Below are 18,899 nucleotides of genomic sequence, written 5' to 3'. Positions count from 1 at the left end.
ATTACTTTGCTGCTGGGAATCTTCCCAAACTCAAAAAAAATGTTTAATTGTAGGCGGATTATGATCTGGAATCTCACCAGTTTTCCTGCTGGGGACAGCACTTTGAATTTTTTTGGGAGAATTGCACCCATTTATTCTGGAAGATCCACCTGTAGATATTCCACTTTAGGACTTGAACAGCAGGTTAGGTGTAAAGATTCGCATTCTAATCAGTAATCTGTAAACTGCCTGTGCTTTATATGCTCTGTCTGAGGCCAGAACTCTCCATTCACCTGAAGAAGAGGGAAACCTCGAAAGCTAGTGTGTTTACTATCAAATAAATCGGTTGGACTTAAACCTGGTGTTGTCGGACTTTTTACTGTGGATATTCCTCCCACCCAGTGCTGCGACATTCCAGGCCCCAGCGTCGCTGGCAGCCTTCATCCCAAACTCTGGAGGCAGCCTCAGACATTGTTGAGGCGAGTCTGACTTCTACACATGTTCCGGGCTGGCGTGTTTTCCCACAGCATCAGAGAAAAATGGGCATGAGAGGAAGATTCCGGTCAGCCATTCATCTGCATCCCATTAACCGGAAGCAGATCAGTTTCACATTCGCCTTCAGTGAGTTTGCCAATCTGCTATGGTGGGCTCCAGTGGAAGGTCCCAACATAAAACCAGTTTTTGGAACCCTACTGAATTCCGCCCACCCACCCCACCTGCCATTGAGCCCCCCAGCAGAGCCATGGGAAATTTCCACCAATAAACTTATCACAAATGAAGAATGAACTGTTTGCTCTTTATACTAACTGAATCCAGGGCTTTTCTTTGCAACCTTGCAGAATATACTATTAGCATAATAAAGCATGAACGTCAATTGTTGAATTGATGTAAGTTACGATGTTTTGATGTGTTTTGGGTTAGAAAAGTTAAATGTCTCTTCATAAGCATTGTTAGTTTTAAGTTGGGCATTAATATAGCAATAGTCCCTTTGTCACATAGTTCAATTGATTGTGGAGTGCTGTGCTGCCCCTTTGTCCTCTTCATTTAGGATTATTTGTGGACAAATTAAAGAAGATGCACCATGACATTATGATCTTGATGACCTTGTTGGGTTGTACTGTAGGATGCTCCCAATCTGTCAAAGCATCTGGGACGAAATGCAATATAGTTATCCTCAAAGTTATATGGGGGCTATATCTGCACTAGATTTCTGTCTGTGCCTGCCACAAATATATTGTTAGTCAGGACTGAAGAGAGTAACTTAATCTCTAAGGAGCCATTCTGAGAACAAAAACATTGTGAGCATTATCTGAGAAAAAGACATCGACCTTCAGCATCTGATATTATTAATCACTGACCAGTCACGTTAATGCCATGGAATTATTTTCAATGTATATAAACTGTGTCCAATAGAATCTGTACTTATCTAAAGTCTTTAACGTGAAAATGTCCTGAGATATGAACATATGGAAAACCAAGTGAGGTAAAATAAAGACTTGGCAGGTTGACTAAAACTAGGCCAACAGCTGAGTTTTTCAGAAGATTTTAAAGGCAGAGAAGCAGAAGTGTTTCAGAAAGGAATTTCAGAAAGTGAAACCCAGGCGCTGATGGCATTGTCACCAGTGGGAAGGTAAAGATAAGCAGAGGAATAGAGAAACGAGGATGATATTTCTGGTTGCTACTTTCTGTGCAGTAATTGGACATCCTTTTGATTGTTGCTGGTCAGAAGAACTATAAGTGCCAGCCCTATTGAACAATGCATAGTGTGATGTTAGTGTACCTTTAAAAGTTTTTTTTTATTCATGCTGACATCCTTAGATGGTTTCATTGTTGGGAGGGTGACCATCTGTGTTCAGGTGACAAGGATTTCATTTTCAGTTTCAGTTTGGAGCTGCAGGTTGGAGTTGAATATTAGAAGGGACAGCAAGCTGAGAAGAAATGTTTTCCCTCCCTCCCTGTTGTTTTGAAAATTCTGTTGGTTTCCTGAAGGATGAAAATCTGTTGTTCTTGGGGTCTGGACCAGAGTCTCTCTGTGCTTTGGGAAGCTGTCTTGTCTTTAAATTATTTGGAGTGAATCCAAAGAACTGCAGACTTCAACCAATAGACTCAAATTTCCATTAGTCACGTGAACATTAGTCTGTGCCGTGTTAAACCTGTGAAAAGGGTTTTTTGTCTGTGGGAGTTTTTCATTGATTAGGACAGATATACATATATTCATTATGTATTCATTAAGCATTATGCATTATAATAGGTTGTTTTGTTTCTTGTTTGTAATTGATAGAAGTTCTTGCTAATTTTCTTACCATACATATTAACTATATTCTTAATTAAACTTTGTTTGATAAAAGCTCTCTAATGGGTCTTTTGAATCACACCTGAAGTGAAACATCTCATGGCTTATCCTAGTCAAATTCAAAATACAATATGAGATAGACGGGTTTCATAAAACACTTTATGAACATAAAACATGACTCTTTTTGATGGATTCTCCCGCTTCAGTTTTTAGTTGTAAGCTGAGAGTAGGAGCACAGCCTTGTGGTCTGATTTGCCGAAGTGTGGGTGGGCAATACAGCAGTAGGCATCTTTGATATTTGTGTAGCAGTTGTCTAGGATGTTTGGGCCTCTGGTGAAACAGGAGACATGTTAGTCATAACTTGGTAGTACGCTCTCACCAACTTTTACAGGTGCACCATAGAAAGCACTCTTTCTGGTTGTATCACAGTTTGGTAAGGCTCCTATCTGCCTAAGACCACAAGAAACCACAAAAAGTCATGAATATAGCCCAGTCCATCATGCAAGATGGCCTCCCATCCATTGACTCTGTCTATACTTACCGCTGCCTCGGCATAGCAGCCAGCATGATTAAGGACTCCACGTACCCCAAACATTCTCTCTTCCCATCTTCTTCCTTCGGGAAAAAGATACAAAAGTCTGAGGGTCACGTACCAACCGACTGAAGAACAGCTTTTTCCTTGCTGTGTCAAACTTTTGAATGGACTTACCTTGCATTAAGTTGATCTTTCTCTACACCCTAGCTATGACTGTAACATTACATTCTGCACTCTCTCGTTTCCTTCTCCGTGAATGGTATGCTTTGTCTGGATAGTGCGCAAGAAACAATACTTTTCACTGTATGTTAATACATGTGACAATAATAAATCAAACAAAATCAAATCAAATCAAACTTTGGAGTTTCTAACCTGAACCATAACAATAGGTTATTTGGTTGTTGCGTCTATAGGCAGCAAAATGGCTCATATTGTGGATAATGTACCCATTAACCAAAAGGGAACGGGGAGACTTAGGGGAGGATTCAAGACTGATTGCCATTGGCAGTGATTCAAATTGTCAGCAAGTGTTCTTGCAGCAACTACTATTTCCCTGAAACCATCTCCTGCTGATCTGGTGACGACAGGAGCAGTTGTATTCAGCCATTATCAGGTATGTGTGCCAGAGCCTGCAGATTCAATTGCAGCATAATAGCGGGCACAAATAGATTAGTCGTGGTGATGGCTGATCTCTCTGGCATGAGATTGTGCACTTTGCAGGAAATCAAGCATGCAAGCCCATGGTTGGGACACTTTAAAAGCAACTCCTATCATTATTGAAAATTGTCTTGAATAAAAGTTTCCTTTCAAGAGCTTCCTTCTGTACATGCAAGAGCATAGCTAACCCTTAATGTTCTCCGACTTTCCAACCAAAACTCAGAAAATAGAGGGGAATGAATGTCTCACAATGCAGCAGTGAGAAAGACTGAAAGGAAAGTTGAACAGTTAGAGCAGGCACCTAGCAACATGTTGAAGGAACTATTTTTAATTTTCTGCTTGCATCACCAGTGCTGTGGGACCATCTCCTGCATTTAAAAATAATCACCCTCTGTTTAGTGCAACATGGCCTAGATTCCCCATATGCTCTCCCGTCTTTTTTTTCAGCTGGGGCTCGAGTGCTCAAGAATATGTAATGCAGCATTTTCACTGCATGAAAACCCCATGAGGAGAGACTTCCAACAGCTGGCTATGTGTTTCTCACCAGAAAGGGGAAGGATGTAAGGGTTGGGAAACAACCATTGAAAACTTGTACATCCATTTGCTCATCTGAGTCAATTTCCAAGCAGCTCTTTAAATGGGCATCTCACACTCTCGACTATTTAGATGTGCAAGTCGGGATCCTACTTCTGCTGAAGAACCTCCAGTTTCACAGCTTTCACAGAAGAACAGAAGAACCATGCACACTGTGGGCAGACTTTTACTGGCAAACCCTCCCGAGGTTCGTACAGTCTCGCCCGAGGCCAACGGAGAATGCCATTCTTCGAGCCTCACCCACCCCCAGAATCAGGACGGGAGTTCTGGTAAAATTCTGGCCTGCATGGCAGTCCCATTGATCCCATGTTGAGGTCTAAATGAGAATTGTTAAAGGGACGCCTGTAAACTTCTTGAAAAGATAAGAATTTGAGGGAATTTCCTTTAAAGATTTTTGTAACTCTGGAAGGCACTGAATCATAGAAACTGTACAGTACAGAAGGAAGCCATTCGGTCCATTGTGTTTGTACCGACTCTCCAATAGACCGTAGACACAGACATTATCCCCATAACCCCACATATTTATCCCACTAACCTACACATCTTGGGACACTAACGGGCAATTTCACATGGCTAATCCACCTAACCTACCTATCTTTGGAGTGTGGGAGGGAACCGGAGCACCCGGAGGAAACCCATGCAGACACGGGGAGAACGTGCAAACTCCATACAGATAGTCACCCAAGGCCAGAATAGAGCCTGGGTTCTTGGTGCTGTGGGGTAGCAGTGCTAACCACTGTGTCACCATGCCACTCTCAATTCAAAGGATGTTTCAAATGTTAACTTTAAAGCAGCCAGTAATTTGAATGAAAATCCATTCTTTCTGCAGCTTTACTAATTCTTCACAACATCCATCCCCATGGTGTCTTTACTGAGCCCTTTCAAACTTTGGTGTTTCCAGGGTGATTTGAGTGTGTGAGGCTCTTGCATTCCAGCACCTTTTCACAATAATGGTGGCCTTTGTCTCAAAGTAACCAGGTCCCAAGAGAGATTTGATTCACGCTGCATTTCTTGAATCTGACAAAAGAATGAATGAGTAGTGGCTATAAAATGTAGTTTGAACGTATCGGTCAAACGACAATTATGGCAAGTGGCAGATTGTACTGCATTTAACGGAACTGAACTGGTTAGATTTGTAAATCAATCTATTATTCGTGAACACAAGGTGGATCTTGTTATTAAAATTACATTATTGTACATCAACTACCAGGTCAATGCAAGTTTAGCACGTGAGATTTAAACTGCAGTAAACTGTAAATGATGACACTAGCAAACAAATGTGTGAACCATTCATCGTTCGCCATCTAGTGGTGAACTTTGATGATTACGTAATACCTGGGAAGGAATGAAGTAAATTGAGCTATTTTGGAGCAATAATACCAAACTTTAATTAAAATTTCTAGTCCAGGCATTCAAAAGTGCAAGGTGTCTTTGAAATATGTGACTACTTCATCCATTTCCGTGTCATCAAGGTGCATTCACCAATTTCTTTGCATACTCATCAACTATTAGATTGACTGCAAATCACTGATAGAGTAACTCAATGACACTGATGATATCAGTGTCATTAAATTTCATTGTAAACAGCTAGTGTTAAGGGCATGGGGAAATCAAGACAAAACAGTGGCACGTTAAGCTGAAACAAAATATGAATAAATCCACCCCCTTCACAGTCAGACTATAATGAAAGCAGATACCTTGGCAAGGTTTCAAGGCAGTAAACTTAGGGTTCAGGCAATCATTACAAGCTGCAGTCATGCTCCTGGGATTGGTTACAGTGTCCCATGGGTTCTTCAATTTGATTAATTCTTTGTACTCACTCTCAAGAATCCATCAATCTCTATATTGTTTCATGTATGTAATGGATGCAGTCTGTCAACTCAGGAATTATATAATGCATTTGAAAAAATAAATTATTTAATCTCCCAAAAGCACAGTGCAGGTCAGATGTGTGAGACCAGTGTGCTTTTCTGCTTTACTTGCATTGTTTCATTTGTCATACAAGCATGAGAACAAATGGCTGAATCGCATGAGGGCGATACACAAAGCAGGAGCTGACAGCTCACTCACTGGATCTCAACCCAATCAGCGTTATTAGTTGAAAGTTGCAGCCAAAGTTTAACAGGGCTCTTACACTCGGCACAATGGAGGTGATCCTCTGAATGGGTTCTCCTGCGTTTTCACAGTAAATGACAGAAAATTTGTTCAAGCTGGAAAATCAGCATAATCACAACTCCCACCACTTTTCCAGCATTTAAGCAACATTCCCATCACTGTTACAGTGGACGATTGGAGAAACTCTTTTGTCAATTAACCTTAATGTTCTTTCCATCTGGTTCATTGTGTGTCATGGGTGTAATCCCATTTTCTTGCCTTTTCTCTTGAAGACATTGCCTTTTTTGACAGGCCATTCCAAGGCAGCCAGCACTTAACTGGAGCTTTTCCCAATGGCATTATTTTACAGGCCACTTCTGCAGGACGGCCCTCACATCCACACCCCAATCTGACTGCGATTTTACAAGGAGAAGGTGAGGCCTTGGGCAGTCTGCCCACCCATGAGACTATTAAGTGACCCATCCTCACCTGGACTCAATTTTGAGGCTGGCGGGAGGGGTTCAGGGGCAGGTCAACCTGGCTCAGGCCTTAAGTGAGAAGAGAGGTGCACTTCCCTGAAGGGCCTGCTTTCCATATTGGGCTCCCCAGCTCCAGCAAGCCTCATCCTGTGGGCACTCTCTTCCCTCATGGCCTCTCCATCAACACAGTGGTGAAAATATGGAGCTTGTTCCTTAGTGCTGTGCTGAAGCAGAAATAGTTCATACATTTAAGTAAAGGTTTGATGGATACATGAGGAAAAAGGTAATAGAGGAATGTGGAGACAAGGTGGGAAGAGGTTATTAGAATAGAGGAGATTCATATGGAGTATAAACACCAGCACGTGCGAGCTGGCCAGTTTTTGTTGTCCATCTCTAATTGCCCTTGAGAAGGTGGTGCTGAGCTGCCTTCTTGAACTGTTACACTCACAGTAAAGTTAATGTATTAGTCACAAATAAGGCAATAACACTGCAATGAAGTTACTGTGAAATTCCCCTAGTCGCCACATTCCGGCGCCTGTTCAGGTCAATGCACCTAACCAGCACATCTTTCAGGGAGGAGCGATTATTACTTAAAAGGTGAAAAGCTGCAGCACGCTACAGTGCAGGGGGACCTGGGGGTCCTTGTGCACGAGTCGCAAAAACCCAGTCTGCAGGTGCAGCAGGTGATCAAGAAGGCGAATGGAATGTCAGCCTTTATAGCGAGGGGGATAGAATATAAAAGTGGGGAGGTCTTGCTGCAACTGGACATGGTACTGGTGAGGCCGCAGCTGGAGTACTGTGTGCGGTTTTGGTTGCCGCACTTGCGGAAGGAAATATTGGCCTTGGAGGGAGTGCAGAGGAGGTTCACTAGGCTGATAACGGAGATGAGGGGGTTGGCCAATGAAGAGAGACTAAATAGACTGGGTCTGTACACGTTAAAGTTTAGAAGGATGAGGGGGGATCTTATAGAGACGTATAAGGTAGTGGGGATGGATAGGGTAGAGGTAGAGAGATTCTTCCCGCTTAGAAAGGATAGCAGGACTAGAGGACACAGCCTCAAGATGGGGGGGGCAGTTTAGATCAGAGTTGAGGAGGAACTTCTTCACTCAAAGGGTGGTGAATCTCTGGAATTCTCTGCCTATTGAAGTAGTGGAGGCTACCTCACTAAATATATTTAAGTCATGGGTAGATAGGTTTCTGATAGACAGGGGAATTGAGGGTTATGGGGAGAAAGCGGGAAAGTGGAACTGGTCCACTTCAGATCGGCCATGATCTTATTGAATGGCGGGGCAGGCTCGAAGGGCTAGATGGTCTACTCATGCTCCTATTTCTTATGTTCTTATGAAACTGGAGCACCCGGAGGAAACCCACACAGACATGAGGAGAACATGCAAACTCTGCACAGACAGTGACCCAAGCTAAGAATCTAACTCAGGTCCCTAGCACGCTGAGGCAGTAGTGCTAACCACTGTGCCACCATGCACTAGTTATAGAGGGAGTTACAGGACTTTGGTCCAGTGACAGTGTAGGAACAGTGACATATTTCCAAATCGTGATAGTGGACGACTTGGGGGGGTGATGTTCCCAGGTAGCTACTGCCCTTGTCTTTCTAAATGGTAGCAGTCGTACATTTGGAAGGTGTTGCCTGAGGAGCCTTGGAGAAATCTTGCAGTGCATCTTGTAGGTGGTACATACAGCTGCCACAGTTCATTGGTAATAGAGGGATTAAGTGTTTTTGGAAGGGATAACAATCAATTGGGTTGCTCTGTCTTGGATGATATCAAGTTTTTGGAGTATTGTTGGAGCTGCACTCATCCAGGCAAGTGGAGAGTATTCCATCATACTTCTGACTTGTGCCTTGTAGATGGTGGACAAAGTTTAGGGAGTCAGAAAAAGACTAGCACATTTTGATAAGTGGGATTCTGATGCCCTTGCATCTGGCCCCAAATGGCAGACTTCCTGTTGCTTTGCTTAATGCTCTTCTGCTAGTGTCAGTATACCCAGCACCCTCTATATCCAGGTCTTTTTAGATGGCAACATTGTATGGATGCTTGTTTTCTTTCACTAAGGCAAAAAGCACTTCTTTGAGGTCCTAGTGATTCTGTTAATGACAGCTGTAACAGAGAAATGCTTTTCAATAGAATGTTGCTTAGCTACTAAGCGTGCACCTTTGAGGGGATCTTTATCTGTGAAAGAAAGGGTGCGTTTTTGTTACCTACAAGCCATCCCTCCACTTGATTGTCTTCCTTAAAGAGTCCAGTGTTTGCTGAATTCCTGAGGCTGAAGGGATTATGGCAACTAGCAGAAAATCTAATATACATATGAAGGGCTCTTTGCAACTGATTACACACAGTCTTTTCAGAATTTGGAAGTGTTAACAGTTGGACTTGAGAATAGTACATGGCTGACATCTCGTACCCTTCATTTTGAGGGTGCCAGTAACATGATAAAACTGGAGACCCTATTATAACTCTGCCTTGCTGTCGCACTGAACTGAATATATTCCCAAGCTCCTCGGAAAAATGTGACAGTTTCTTTATCAACACAGATCTGGATTGTTCCCTGGTTGATAATGCACAGTGTTCCCAAGGCTGCTTAAAGTGAGCCTGTGGTATAAGAGGCAAGGACAAAGCTTATCAGGCAGATGACCATGACCACAACATCTCTGTGTAGTAGTTGGAATAGCTGCCTTCTATGGTGAAGCATGCCACTTTGAACAGAGCTATCCAAATAGTTTTCATAGAATCTACATGGGTCAGGAGTGGAGGGGCTAGTAAGCCCCAAGTCTCTATCACATGTTGCTTCATTCCTGTTTTCTCTAACCCACACTTCTCCTGTTCTCTATTATAATTGCATCTGAGGAAATGTTTATCAGGAACTCTGGGCTAAGCATTCACTCATATCATCAAACTACACTGATTTCCTGGGGGCAGGTTGATTGCAGAAGCAGCAGGTTTCTTGAATTATATCTGTGAGAAATCCTACATGGGCCACGCAGGTAAAAGCACATGGCACACTCTGCCCATGAAGATTCAATTAGTCTATGTACACTGCTGCACACGCACATTGTTAACCACCTGTTTCTACTACTTAGAGCCTCTTAATGTCAACCAGGGCAAAGGTTTCACTGTTGTCTCTTGTTCAAAGGCATGTGCAGCTCAAATAAGGCGCATGGGGGAAAAGAAAGGCTTTGAAATCTCTCCTGTAACTCCAGTAATCTGTTTTGAAAGTTTCCTTGGTCTAAATGCTCCAAAATAAAGCATTTTTCCAGTGTTGGCTCTTTAATTTTGTTCTAAGTTATGTTTGTTGCTGTGGGAATGCAGTTCACGGACCTCCAATTCTGTTGTTTTCCTATCAGGCGGATCCCGTGGAACTATTTTGATGATGAACAGGGAGCTTCTTTCTGGTGCTTGGGCCAAGTTTATCCCTCAGCGTCATTAAAACAGATTATCTGCTCATTATCTCATTGCTGTTTGTGAATTCTTGCCTCACACAAGCTGCTGCGTTTATTTATATTACAAATGACTAGATTTCAAAAAGAAATTTGTTGGCTGTGAAGTGATCCCAAGATCACGAGAAGTTCTGCATAAATGCAATCTTTCAAGATAATGAGTTCCCTGCAGCATTACAGCCACACATGTGGAAGGCCTCAGGTCGGGCATGAACATTAGCACAGCGTAACACAGCAGAAAGATGATGGAAATGGATCGCATCCCAGAATCTGCCCACAAAATTACCAAAAGGCTGACTCCAATCCAAAACTCACTGTGTAACTTAGAGGTCTATATTCTTAAATTAGCCTGAAATGACCTGAAACTAGACAGAGATTTGCAAAAGAAAGCTTTGTATTTCTATGGCATCTAACTATATTATGTCAAAGCTTTTTCCCAGTCACAATACAGATTTTTCAAGTTCAGCGATGGTTGTTCTAAGGGGAAATTCTGGAGCCAGCAATACTTGAATTAAGAAACAATAATGAAATGATACCAAATTACCCTAAACTTGGAGGAGGGATGAATATTGATTCAGTGATTAGCAAAACTTTCTACTCCTTTTCCAAAAATGCCACGGGATCTTCCATGTACCGCAAACAGATAAAGCTTCACCTTATTGCATTTACTGCAAGCTATCAATCACTCTTTATTGTAATTTTTTATTCCCTTTCCCTACAAAATGGATAACTTAAAAAATGAAGGCTCCGGATATAAAGCTTGGAATTACTTTTGTCCGGAATAAAAATGATACTTTAATTAGTGCACAGTGCTGGCCATGAAGTTTTTCTCAGGAGGCATGGAGTGGTAAAATTAACCACAATGCGGATATGAGTACCTATTAGAACCGTTAACTAGAGAAATATGTCAAAATCAGTGAGTTATAGTTGCACCTCATTTGTCATGTAGGCCACATCTTGGAGTGTACTCCTGAGATGTATTTGAGTCATTTTTACAAACCTCCCAATGAGTGATTTGGAAATCATCAGAACTTCCTTCCCTGGATTAAATTTTGTAATCCATTGTTTTATACAGATTGTTTTCAACTTTAAATAACCTGTCAAGAATTGGCTGCTCACTTGATAATTAAGTTATTTATTTGAGTCATAGGTAGGCTTACATTAACATTGCAATGAAGTTAACCACCACACTCAGGCACCTGTTCGGGTACACTGAGGGAAAGCTTAGCATGGTGAATGCACCTAACCAGCACGTCTTTCAGACTGTGGGAGGAAACCCACATAGACACAGAGAGAACATGCAGACTCCTCATAAACTCAAGCTGGGAATCAAACCTGGGTCCCCGACATTGTGAGGCAGCAGTGCTAACCACTGTGCCACCATGCTACGTGATGAATGTGAGGAGTGTCAGCTCATTTTGGACAGCATTCATGCAGCTGAATATCACTGAATGCATCGTCTGTGAATGAGGGTTTAAACTGGCAACAACAAGTGTTGTTAAATACAAGTGAATAAACATGAAGAAAATGGCATAAATCATTTGTAAAGAGCTGCAGATAAGCAGAAAGATCACATAAACAATACTTCTTTTCCAATTCAATTCTGTTTGTTGGAGTATTGATGGCATGTATCTGCCCTGCACCTTTGACTACTTTGACTAGATTAAGTCCAAGTGATAAGCTACACTGTAAAATAGCCTACAATTATGAGAATCACACAGCTCTAAAGATTTCCTGAAGTCACTGCTGTTTGCAGAGAGTTGGATCGATAATATTAGCACATTATTATTGGCTCTTTATCTTAAGGGGATATAATGCAATTAGGGAACATTGGACTGAAATTCAGTTTTATTAGTAGTTGCTAACAAGATTCAATTTGAAGAGTTATTTTCTCTGTTGGCTTGAACACGAATATACACTGTTTTAAAGCTGGCAGGATAGGTGAATAATGTATGCATTTTTGGATCTTGGAGAATAATGTACAGATTTTTCTTCATTCATCAATTATTTCATTTATTGATGCAATGTTGTAAGATCTATTTTTCTCTTTCATTTAGTGGGTGTGTTGATAAACTACAGCTCCTTCATCCAATTCATAAATTTGAAAGACACTATTCATGGAAAAGCATTAGTTCTTCAAGTTCTAAGCTATATGCCTCCCTCAGCCAAGACTATCAAAAATCAGGTTAATGTATTATTCATCTCATGTGCTGCTCATGGAACATACTGTGCATCAAATTGGCTGCCACGTTTGCTCGCATAATATTAGTGACTACACTTCTAATGTAATTTATTGAGTGTGAAATCCTTTGGTACAACGTGAGGATGTAAATGGCGCTATATAAGCACAGGCTCCTTGCTTTCCTTTAACTGTTCATTACTCTTCAGCAATCAAGCTCTTTCCCGATTTCTTACACCAGAACATCTCGTAAGTTATTTCTGTCAACAGAAATGCATAGAAAATTAATTAAAAGCAAAAGGGAAATGTGTAAAGATTAGGAAAATGTACAAAAGTCACCATTAGCAAGGCAAAGAGGAACTAACTAAAAGTTAAATTGCCAAGGAATGTTAAAAAAAAGAATAATAAAGCATTTCACAGGCAACAGAAGGAAAAAATAAGATGTGGGGCTGGATACTTCAGCCTCCCAGCAGCAAGGGTATGCTGCCAGCAGGGCTGGAGAATCATGCCCAAATGAACGGCCGAAGAACTCCGGCCATGGATTCGGCCACCGACTGACACAAACAATAAACTCACACGTCAGCAAAATGGCAGAACTATTACCTAATTTTTTGTTTCGACATTTATCAGGAAGATTAACATGATGGATATAATGCTCAAAAAGAAAGCAAAGACGTTTAGAAAGCTGCGAGATACTTAATAAACTAATCAAACTTGGATAGGACAAACTGCTAGTCTGGCTGGATTCCATCCTTCCATTTTACAAGATGTTAGGCAAGAGGTAGTTGTATATCAAAATCCACCAGAAAAGTGCCAGAGAAATGGAGGAGAGCTAATGTGATTCCTATGTTTAAAAACGATGGTGCAACAAGTCTAAAAGTTTTCGGCTAATTAGTTTAACATCAGTTGTAGAAAAGATAGTAGTTTCTTTCTTAAAAATGTAATGAAAACGTCTACAAACTAAAAATCATGGAAGCCCCTATTATACATCATCAGTGTTGATGCCATTTTTTCCTCATTTACATAAATAATTTGGAGATTTGAAATGAATAATACAATTGCAAAATTTGATAGCACAAAATTGGGGAGTGCAACAAAATGCAAGAATGTATTAATAAAGGCATGTGTATTTTGCAAACTAATATCAATATAAATCAGTGTGAGTTGGTAGATTTTATTAGGAAGAGTAGTTAAGCCACAGTGAACTTTGAAAATAAGGGTCTAAGTAGGATAAAGGAGCAAGGAGGTTCAGAGTGTGTGCTGTAGCCATAAGTCCTGGAGTGCAACCATGAAGCAATCAGTGCATTGTAAATACATAACACATTTAGCTTCTCAATAAAAACCCTGGAAAAGTTGCACAGGATCATAAGAAATAGAAACAAGAATAGACCATTCAACTCATCAAGGCTGCTCAGCCATTTAATAATTCCAAAATCTGTCTAACTCTCAGGCACTCGCCTGATGAAGGAGTGGTGCTCCAAAAGCTCATGCTACCAAATAAACCTATTGGACTTTAACCTGGTGTTGTGAGACTACTTACTGTGCCTACCCCAGTCCAATGCCAGCAACTCCACATCATGTCTAACTCTGCCTTGATTATATTCAATGACCCAACCTCCATTCCTTTGTGGGAACAGAATTCCTCCTCATCTCTATCTTAAATTAGCAAGCCCTTGTTCTGAAACAAATATCCCTAATTCCAATTCCCCATGAAGGAAAACATTCAGTGTCAATCCTGTCAAGCCCCCTCAGAATTTTATATTTTTCAATCAAATGACCTCTCATTTTCCTCAAAAATATTATTCCAAGAAGTGTAGGCCCGACTTGCTCAAACTTTCCTCTTTTGTCCCAGGAATTGAACCTTCTCTGAAGTGATTCCAATGCAAGAAAGAACTTCCTTGCTTAAATGAGGAGGGTTGAATACAATACTTCACATGTGGCCTCAACAATGCCTTGTATAGCTGAAGCATGGCCTCACTATTTTTATACTCCATCACTCTTTCAATATAGACCAACACTGTATTATCCTGCCTAATTACTTGCAATACCTGCATGCTAACTTTTTGTGATTCATAAGCAAACTCATCTAAAACTCTGCAGTCTCTCTCCACTCACTTAATATTCTGTTTTCCTTTTTGGGCCTAAGTAGACAACCTCACATTATTCTCCAACTGTTAATTTCTTGCCCACTCACTTAGTCTATTTTTTCAAACTCTATGTCCTCACAACTTGCTTATCGACCTATATTTGTATAATTAGAAGATTTAGCTACAATCCAAGTCGTTATCATATAGAGTTGAGGCCCCAGTAACAAATCTTTGCAGCACTCCACTAATTACAGTTTGCCAACCTGAAAATGATCCTGACTCTGTTCCCTTTTAACCAATCCTATACCCATGCTGAAGTACTAAACCAGCACCATGCAATGCTATCTTGTGTAGTAACATTTTATGTTTCAACATATTGAATGCCTTTCAGGAATCTAACTACACTATACTTGGATATTTCCCTTTATCCACCCTGTTTGTTTCTTCCTCAAATAACTTTAATAAATTTGTCAATCACAATTTTCATTTCAAAAACTATGTTGTTTCTGCCCTGATTGTGTTTTGATTTTCTAAATGTCTTGCTACTATCTCCTAAATAATACCAGATGTTAGATTAATCAGCTTTCTGTCTTACTCTCGACAATGAACAGCATAGATCAGAGAGCAAGAGCCCTCAATGACACAATATTTTCTTGTGGTATCAGATGTTTCAAAAATCTAATACACATTCTTGTTTGGAAGCACAGACATCCATTAGGGTACTAAAACACCTGAGCCCCAGGAAAACATTGATTGATTGGCAGCTCCATCTGCCTAGACAATACTGCTAACATCATAATATTTATTTATGCAAGATAAAGAAGGGTCAAGTGTCTGTAGTTTCTGCTATTGGTGTTTTTAAAGGGTCTGTGTTATTATCATTTTCATTGGTCTGTAGTAAAAATGAGATTTTGTTGAAGAAACTGGAAAGCCATCAATGTTCTTTCAAGGTTTTATTTAGGCATCCTATTGTCACCATAAGCTTCATTGTTTCTATATAGTTTAAAATGGGTGAATGGGCATGGAAGATCATGAATTTTGCATGGGGGTCATCAGGTTGTTTGGGAGCTTAATTTGACATGGGGACATGATGGACCATGGGGTGAGTAGGTGCTTACCTTGACATGGTGCCTGTGGGGTCATAAGAACTTAAGGGAGTTATACCTTGGCATGGAGGAAATGGGAGGCCATATGGATTGTGTAGGCATACCATAGCATGGAGGAATATAAGAAGCCATTTGCATTGTTCAGGATATCTAAGCATATGGGCATGAGGGGCAATAGGACTGATTGGGGAGGGGGGTGGATACCTGGGCATGAGGGAACATAGTGATTATTTGGGGGCCATCCTTTGGCATGGGAACATGAGGGACCATAAGGGGTGGCTTTGACGTAAGAGCATGGGGAGCGTGTGTGGGAGGTAAGATGCCAGGGCTGGTGGATCTTTCTTCTTTTTAATTACAGTTGGGATGAAGTCCTATAATATTGAAACCAGCATATAAACAAACAGCCTGCCTCCAAGCCCCATCGTCCCTGGGCCCTGGGTTGACAAGCCCAATTGCATCCCACACCAAACCCCATTCTTCCTGCCACCCACACCTGCTCCCTGCCAAAGTAAAAATCTTATCCTTGCGGGCACCTTCTCCTATAGGCAAATAAAATCAGGAATTTTCCCAACTCCCACAATACGCTTTGCGGATGGAAATCCAGCCTATTATGTACCACGTGTCATTCAGCAGACTTCACTAATCATTTTATTTCTTATCAGGCAGGACAAGTTAATCCAATAGTGAAGCTGTTTGTGGTGAACCTTTATGGACCAACTCATACCCTTGAACTGATGCCACCAGAGAGCTTCAAGTCCAAGTAAGATTGGGTAGACAGTCACCCTCATTTGATCAATTTGGAAATAATAAGTTCTGGTAGTTGTAGAGATATTATGGCATCTTGATTACAACTGAAGAATAATTTTAGGCTCCAACCCAGAACCTACCATTAAATGAGACAGCTTTCTATTGTTCTTAGTCATATTTCCCATTCAAGATGGTGAATTCATTTCTGTCACTGTGACTGGAGATTGGCCATTAGGCAGCTCATAAAAATAATTTAAATGAAGCTAATGCATGAAGTCCCTTCCCCAACAATGCAAGGAAGTACCTGGTACCAGTGAAGCTCATATCTTTCTGGTAACTGAGCTGGGATAAACGGAAACAAATGGAGAGGAATCTCCAGGACAACTCTGGCCCTATGTGGCGCAATGGACCAGTACAGCAGTCTGCAGTCACACTAACAGGCTACAATGTCTGAGAGAGGTTTTTGAAGATATCAGCCACCATCACCACAACTTCCATCATTCTGGTTGATGGGAAAATTAACAAAGATCAATTTTTCTTCTGCAAGCATGATAAGTTCCAACTATACATTGCAACTTAACACAAGTTGCACCTTTACAACTGGCAAGCCTTGACAAGTGATAGATACAGTGGAGTAGCTGATCCTTTCCATCACTGCATCCAGCATAGTTGATATAATGATACTTGTCAGTCAATCGTGAGGCCAGACTAGAAGTTTTAGCTGCCAAGATTAATCTGCTTCTCAGCTTCAGGGAACTAGACAGCCGCGTGTGTGAACTGTGAGGGGATGAAAGGAAAATCAGGATTTCCTTTGATGGCTGAGTTGCATCTGGCCTCACTGTCAAGGCTCACAATTAGAGTGGCACTGATGCCAGGCTCCTTAATGTCTTATCCATAAGTCGACCTCGACAAAGTTTACCGCTCTGTACTCAGCAGCCTACAACTTTTCCCATTCATTTTAATAAAACCTTAGGCTGGTGAGCACTACTGTGAATGTTTCTTTCTACAATATTATTTCTAGTTTCAACACTATTTAGCACTATTGATTGAGAAATGATCTAGTTTGTCGCCTAGACCCAGTTTATACCCACAAGCTGTCAGCAGTGCCTGAGCCAAAAATCAATTGAACGTCTGTTTTTAGTGATTAGTTATACCCAAAAAGCAATGTACAGCAGTGTTCACAATGAGAAAGTTAGCATGTTTTAAAACAGTATGAAGGAAATGCACCTAAAAATAAAGCATGATTGTTTATTTCTGATGAAGGACAATTGCAGATTTGTGCTTGATTCCAGCTATTTGTTACTTGAGAATCCAATTTATTCGATGCGTTTTATAGGACCACATTTAACAACAGTAACGTGTAGTTTTAGTAACGACTTTTCTTTATCAATTCTGAGATTGAATTTCTTTTCAACAAGGGAATATTATATCACAATGGTAAAGTGGGTCAGCAGCACGAAGACTGTGGTAAACTGGCTGAACAGACCGCAAAATGTCTCCATTCTTACTACATGCGAAATTACAACTGGAGCTTGTTCTAAGGTAAGACATTCTGCTCTTATGAGCTGCGATGCTATTGAATGCTGCTAAATGCAGAGATCATTTGCCAGAAGACTTCTGATCAACTCATAAATTTGTGACTAATTGAAGTTGATCATACCTGCCAACAAATGATTTCTAATCCTACAGATCAATTGAGTTCCACCTTATCTTTACCAAGCTTTTCTCTTTAAACTGACAAAATATTACAGAATTGGCTACCTGCTGCAGCCAGACATTTCCAACTCAGTTAGAATTCTAAACCAACATGATTATTTAAACATGGAGGCATACCCCTTTCTTTCTCTTATCTGCTGTTTGATGAGCTATGTAAGCTGACTAGAGAGTAAATGTTCTTCATTCAACACAGACTAATAGGGTTCATTTTGCTTCCCATCACTCCCGGAGACATCCATTTCTCTGTCACAAAATGTTTGCTGCTTCTCTTGCCTCATTTACTTTGTGCCAGGTTTCTGGGATTTCTCAATAGGGTCAATAGAAGAAGGAATAAATCTCACAGAATCCCTGCAGTGCAGATGGAGGCCATTAGGTCCATCTAGCCTGCACCAACTCTCTGAAATAGCATCTTATCCAACCATCACCCACCCACCTACCTCCCTCCCGGCATCCCGTAAACCCCCCTCCTCACCCCCAATCCCATAATACGATCTATACTTTTACCATTGTCAACTCATCTAACCTATACATCTTTGGACTGTGGGAGGAAACTGGCGGACCCAGTAGAAACCCACACAGACATGGGGAGAATGTGCAAACTTCACATAGTCACCAAGGCCAGAATCAAATCCAGGCCCCTGGTGCTGTGAGGCAGCAATGCTAACCACTGTGCCATCTTGCTACTTCTGTATCTGCACCAAATTTGGCATAAGTACAGTGTTCAAGCACAATCATTGCATTCCACCCTCCTATTCCTGGGTGGTTACTCACCTAGTACTCTAGCACAGAGGTTCCCAGATAGTTATGCCCTCAATAGGTTGGCAGGATCCAGGTGGGCAGGCCATAGATACTAGGATGAGCAAAATAGCCAAAATCTAACCCTTCCCAGCCCAGCTTATTGTCTGCATGCAATCAAATCTTTAGGCTGGACTTTAAAACTGATTCAAAACCCATTAATTTACCCAGAGTTAAAATTGGACCC

The 18,899-nt window shown here is 41.1% G+C and overlaps 1 protein-coding gene across 1 annotated transcript in view; it reads left to right on the top strand.

The window, feature by feature from the left end:
- Positions 1-18,899, top strand: part of dpp10 (dipeptidyl peptidase like 10) — a 763,552-nt gene that overhangs the window by 657,093 nt on the left and 87,560 nt on the right. The window contains exons 10-11 of the mRNA XM_080199302.1: positions 16,117-16,214; positions 17,620-17,743. Of these exons, the coding sequence (XP_080055428.1) occupies positions 16,117-16,214; positions 17,620-17,743 (222 nt within the window). The remainder of the gene's footprint in view (positions 1-16,116; positions 16,215-17,619; positions 17,744-18,899) is intronic.

The sequence above is a fragment of the Carcharhinus amblyrhynchos genome, chromosome 11, assembly GCF_965287045.1.
Source record: "Carcharhinus amblyrhynchos chromosome 11, sCarAmb.v2.hapA, whole genome shotgun sequence".
In the NCBI taxonomy this organism is placed as follows: Eukaryota; Metazoa; Chordata; class Chondrichthyes; order Carcharhiniformes; family Carcharhinidae; genus Carcharhinus; species Carcharhinus amblyrhynchos.
Note: the sequence above shows the minus strand (reverse complement) of the source record. Positions and strands in the feature narration are given on the sequence as shown.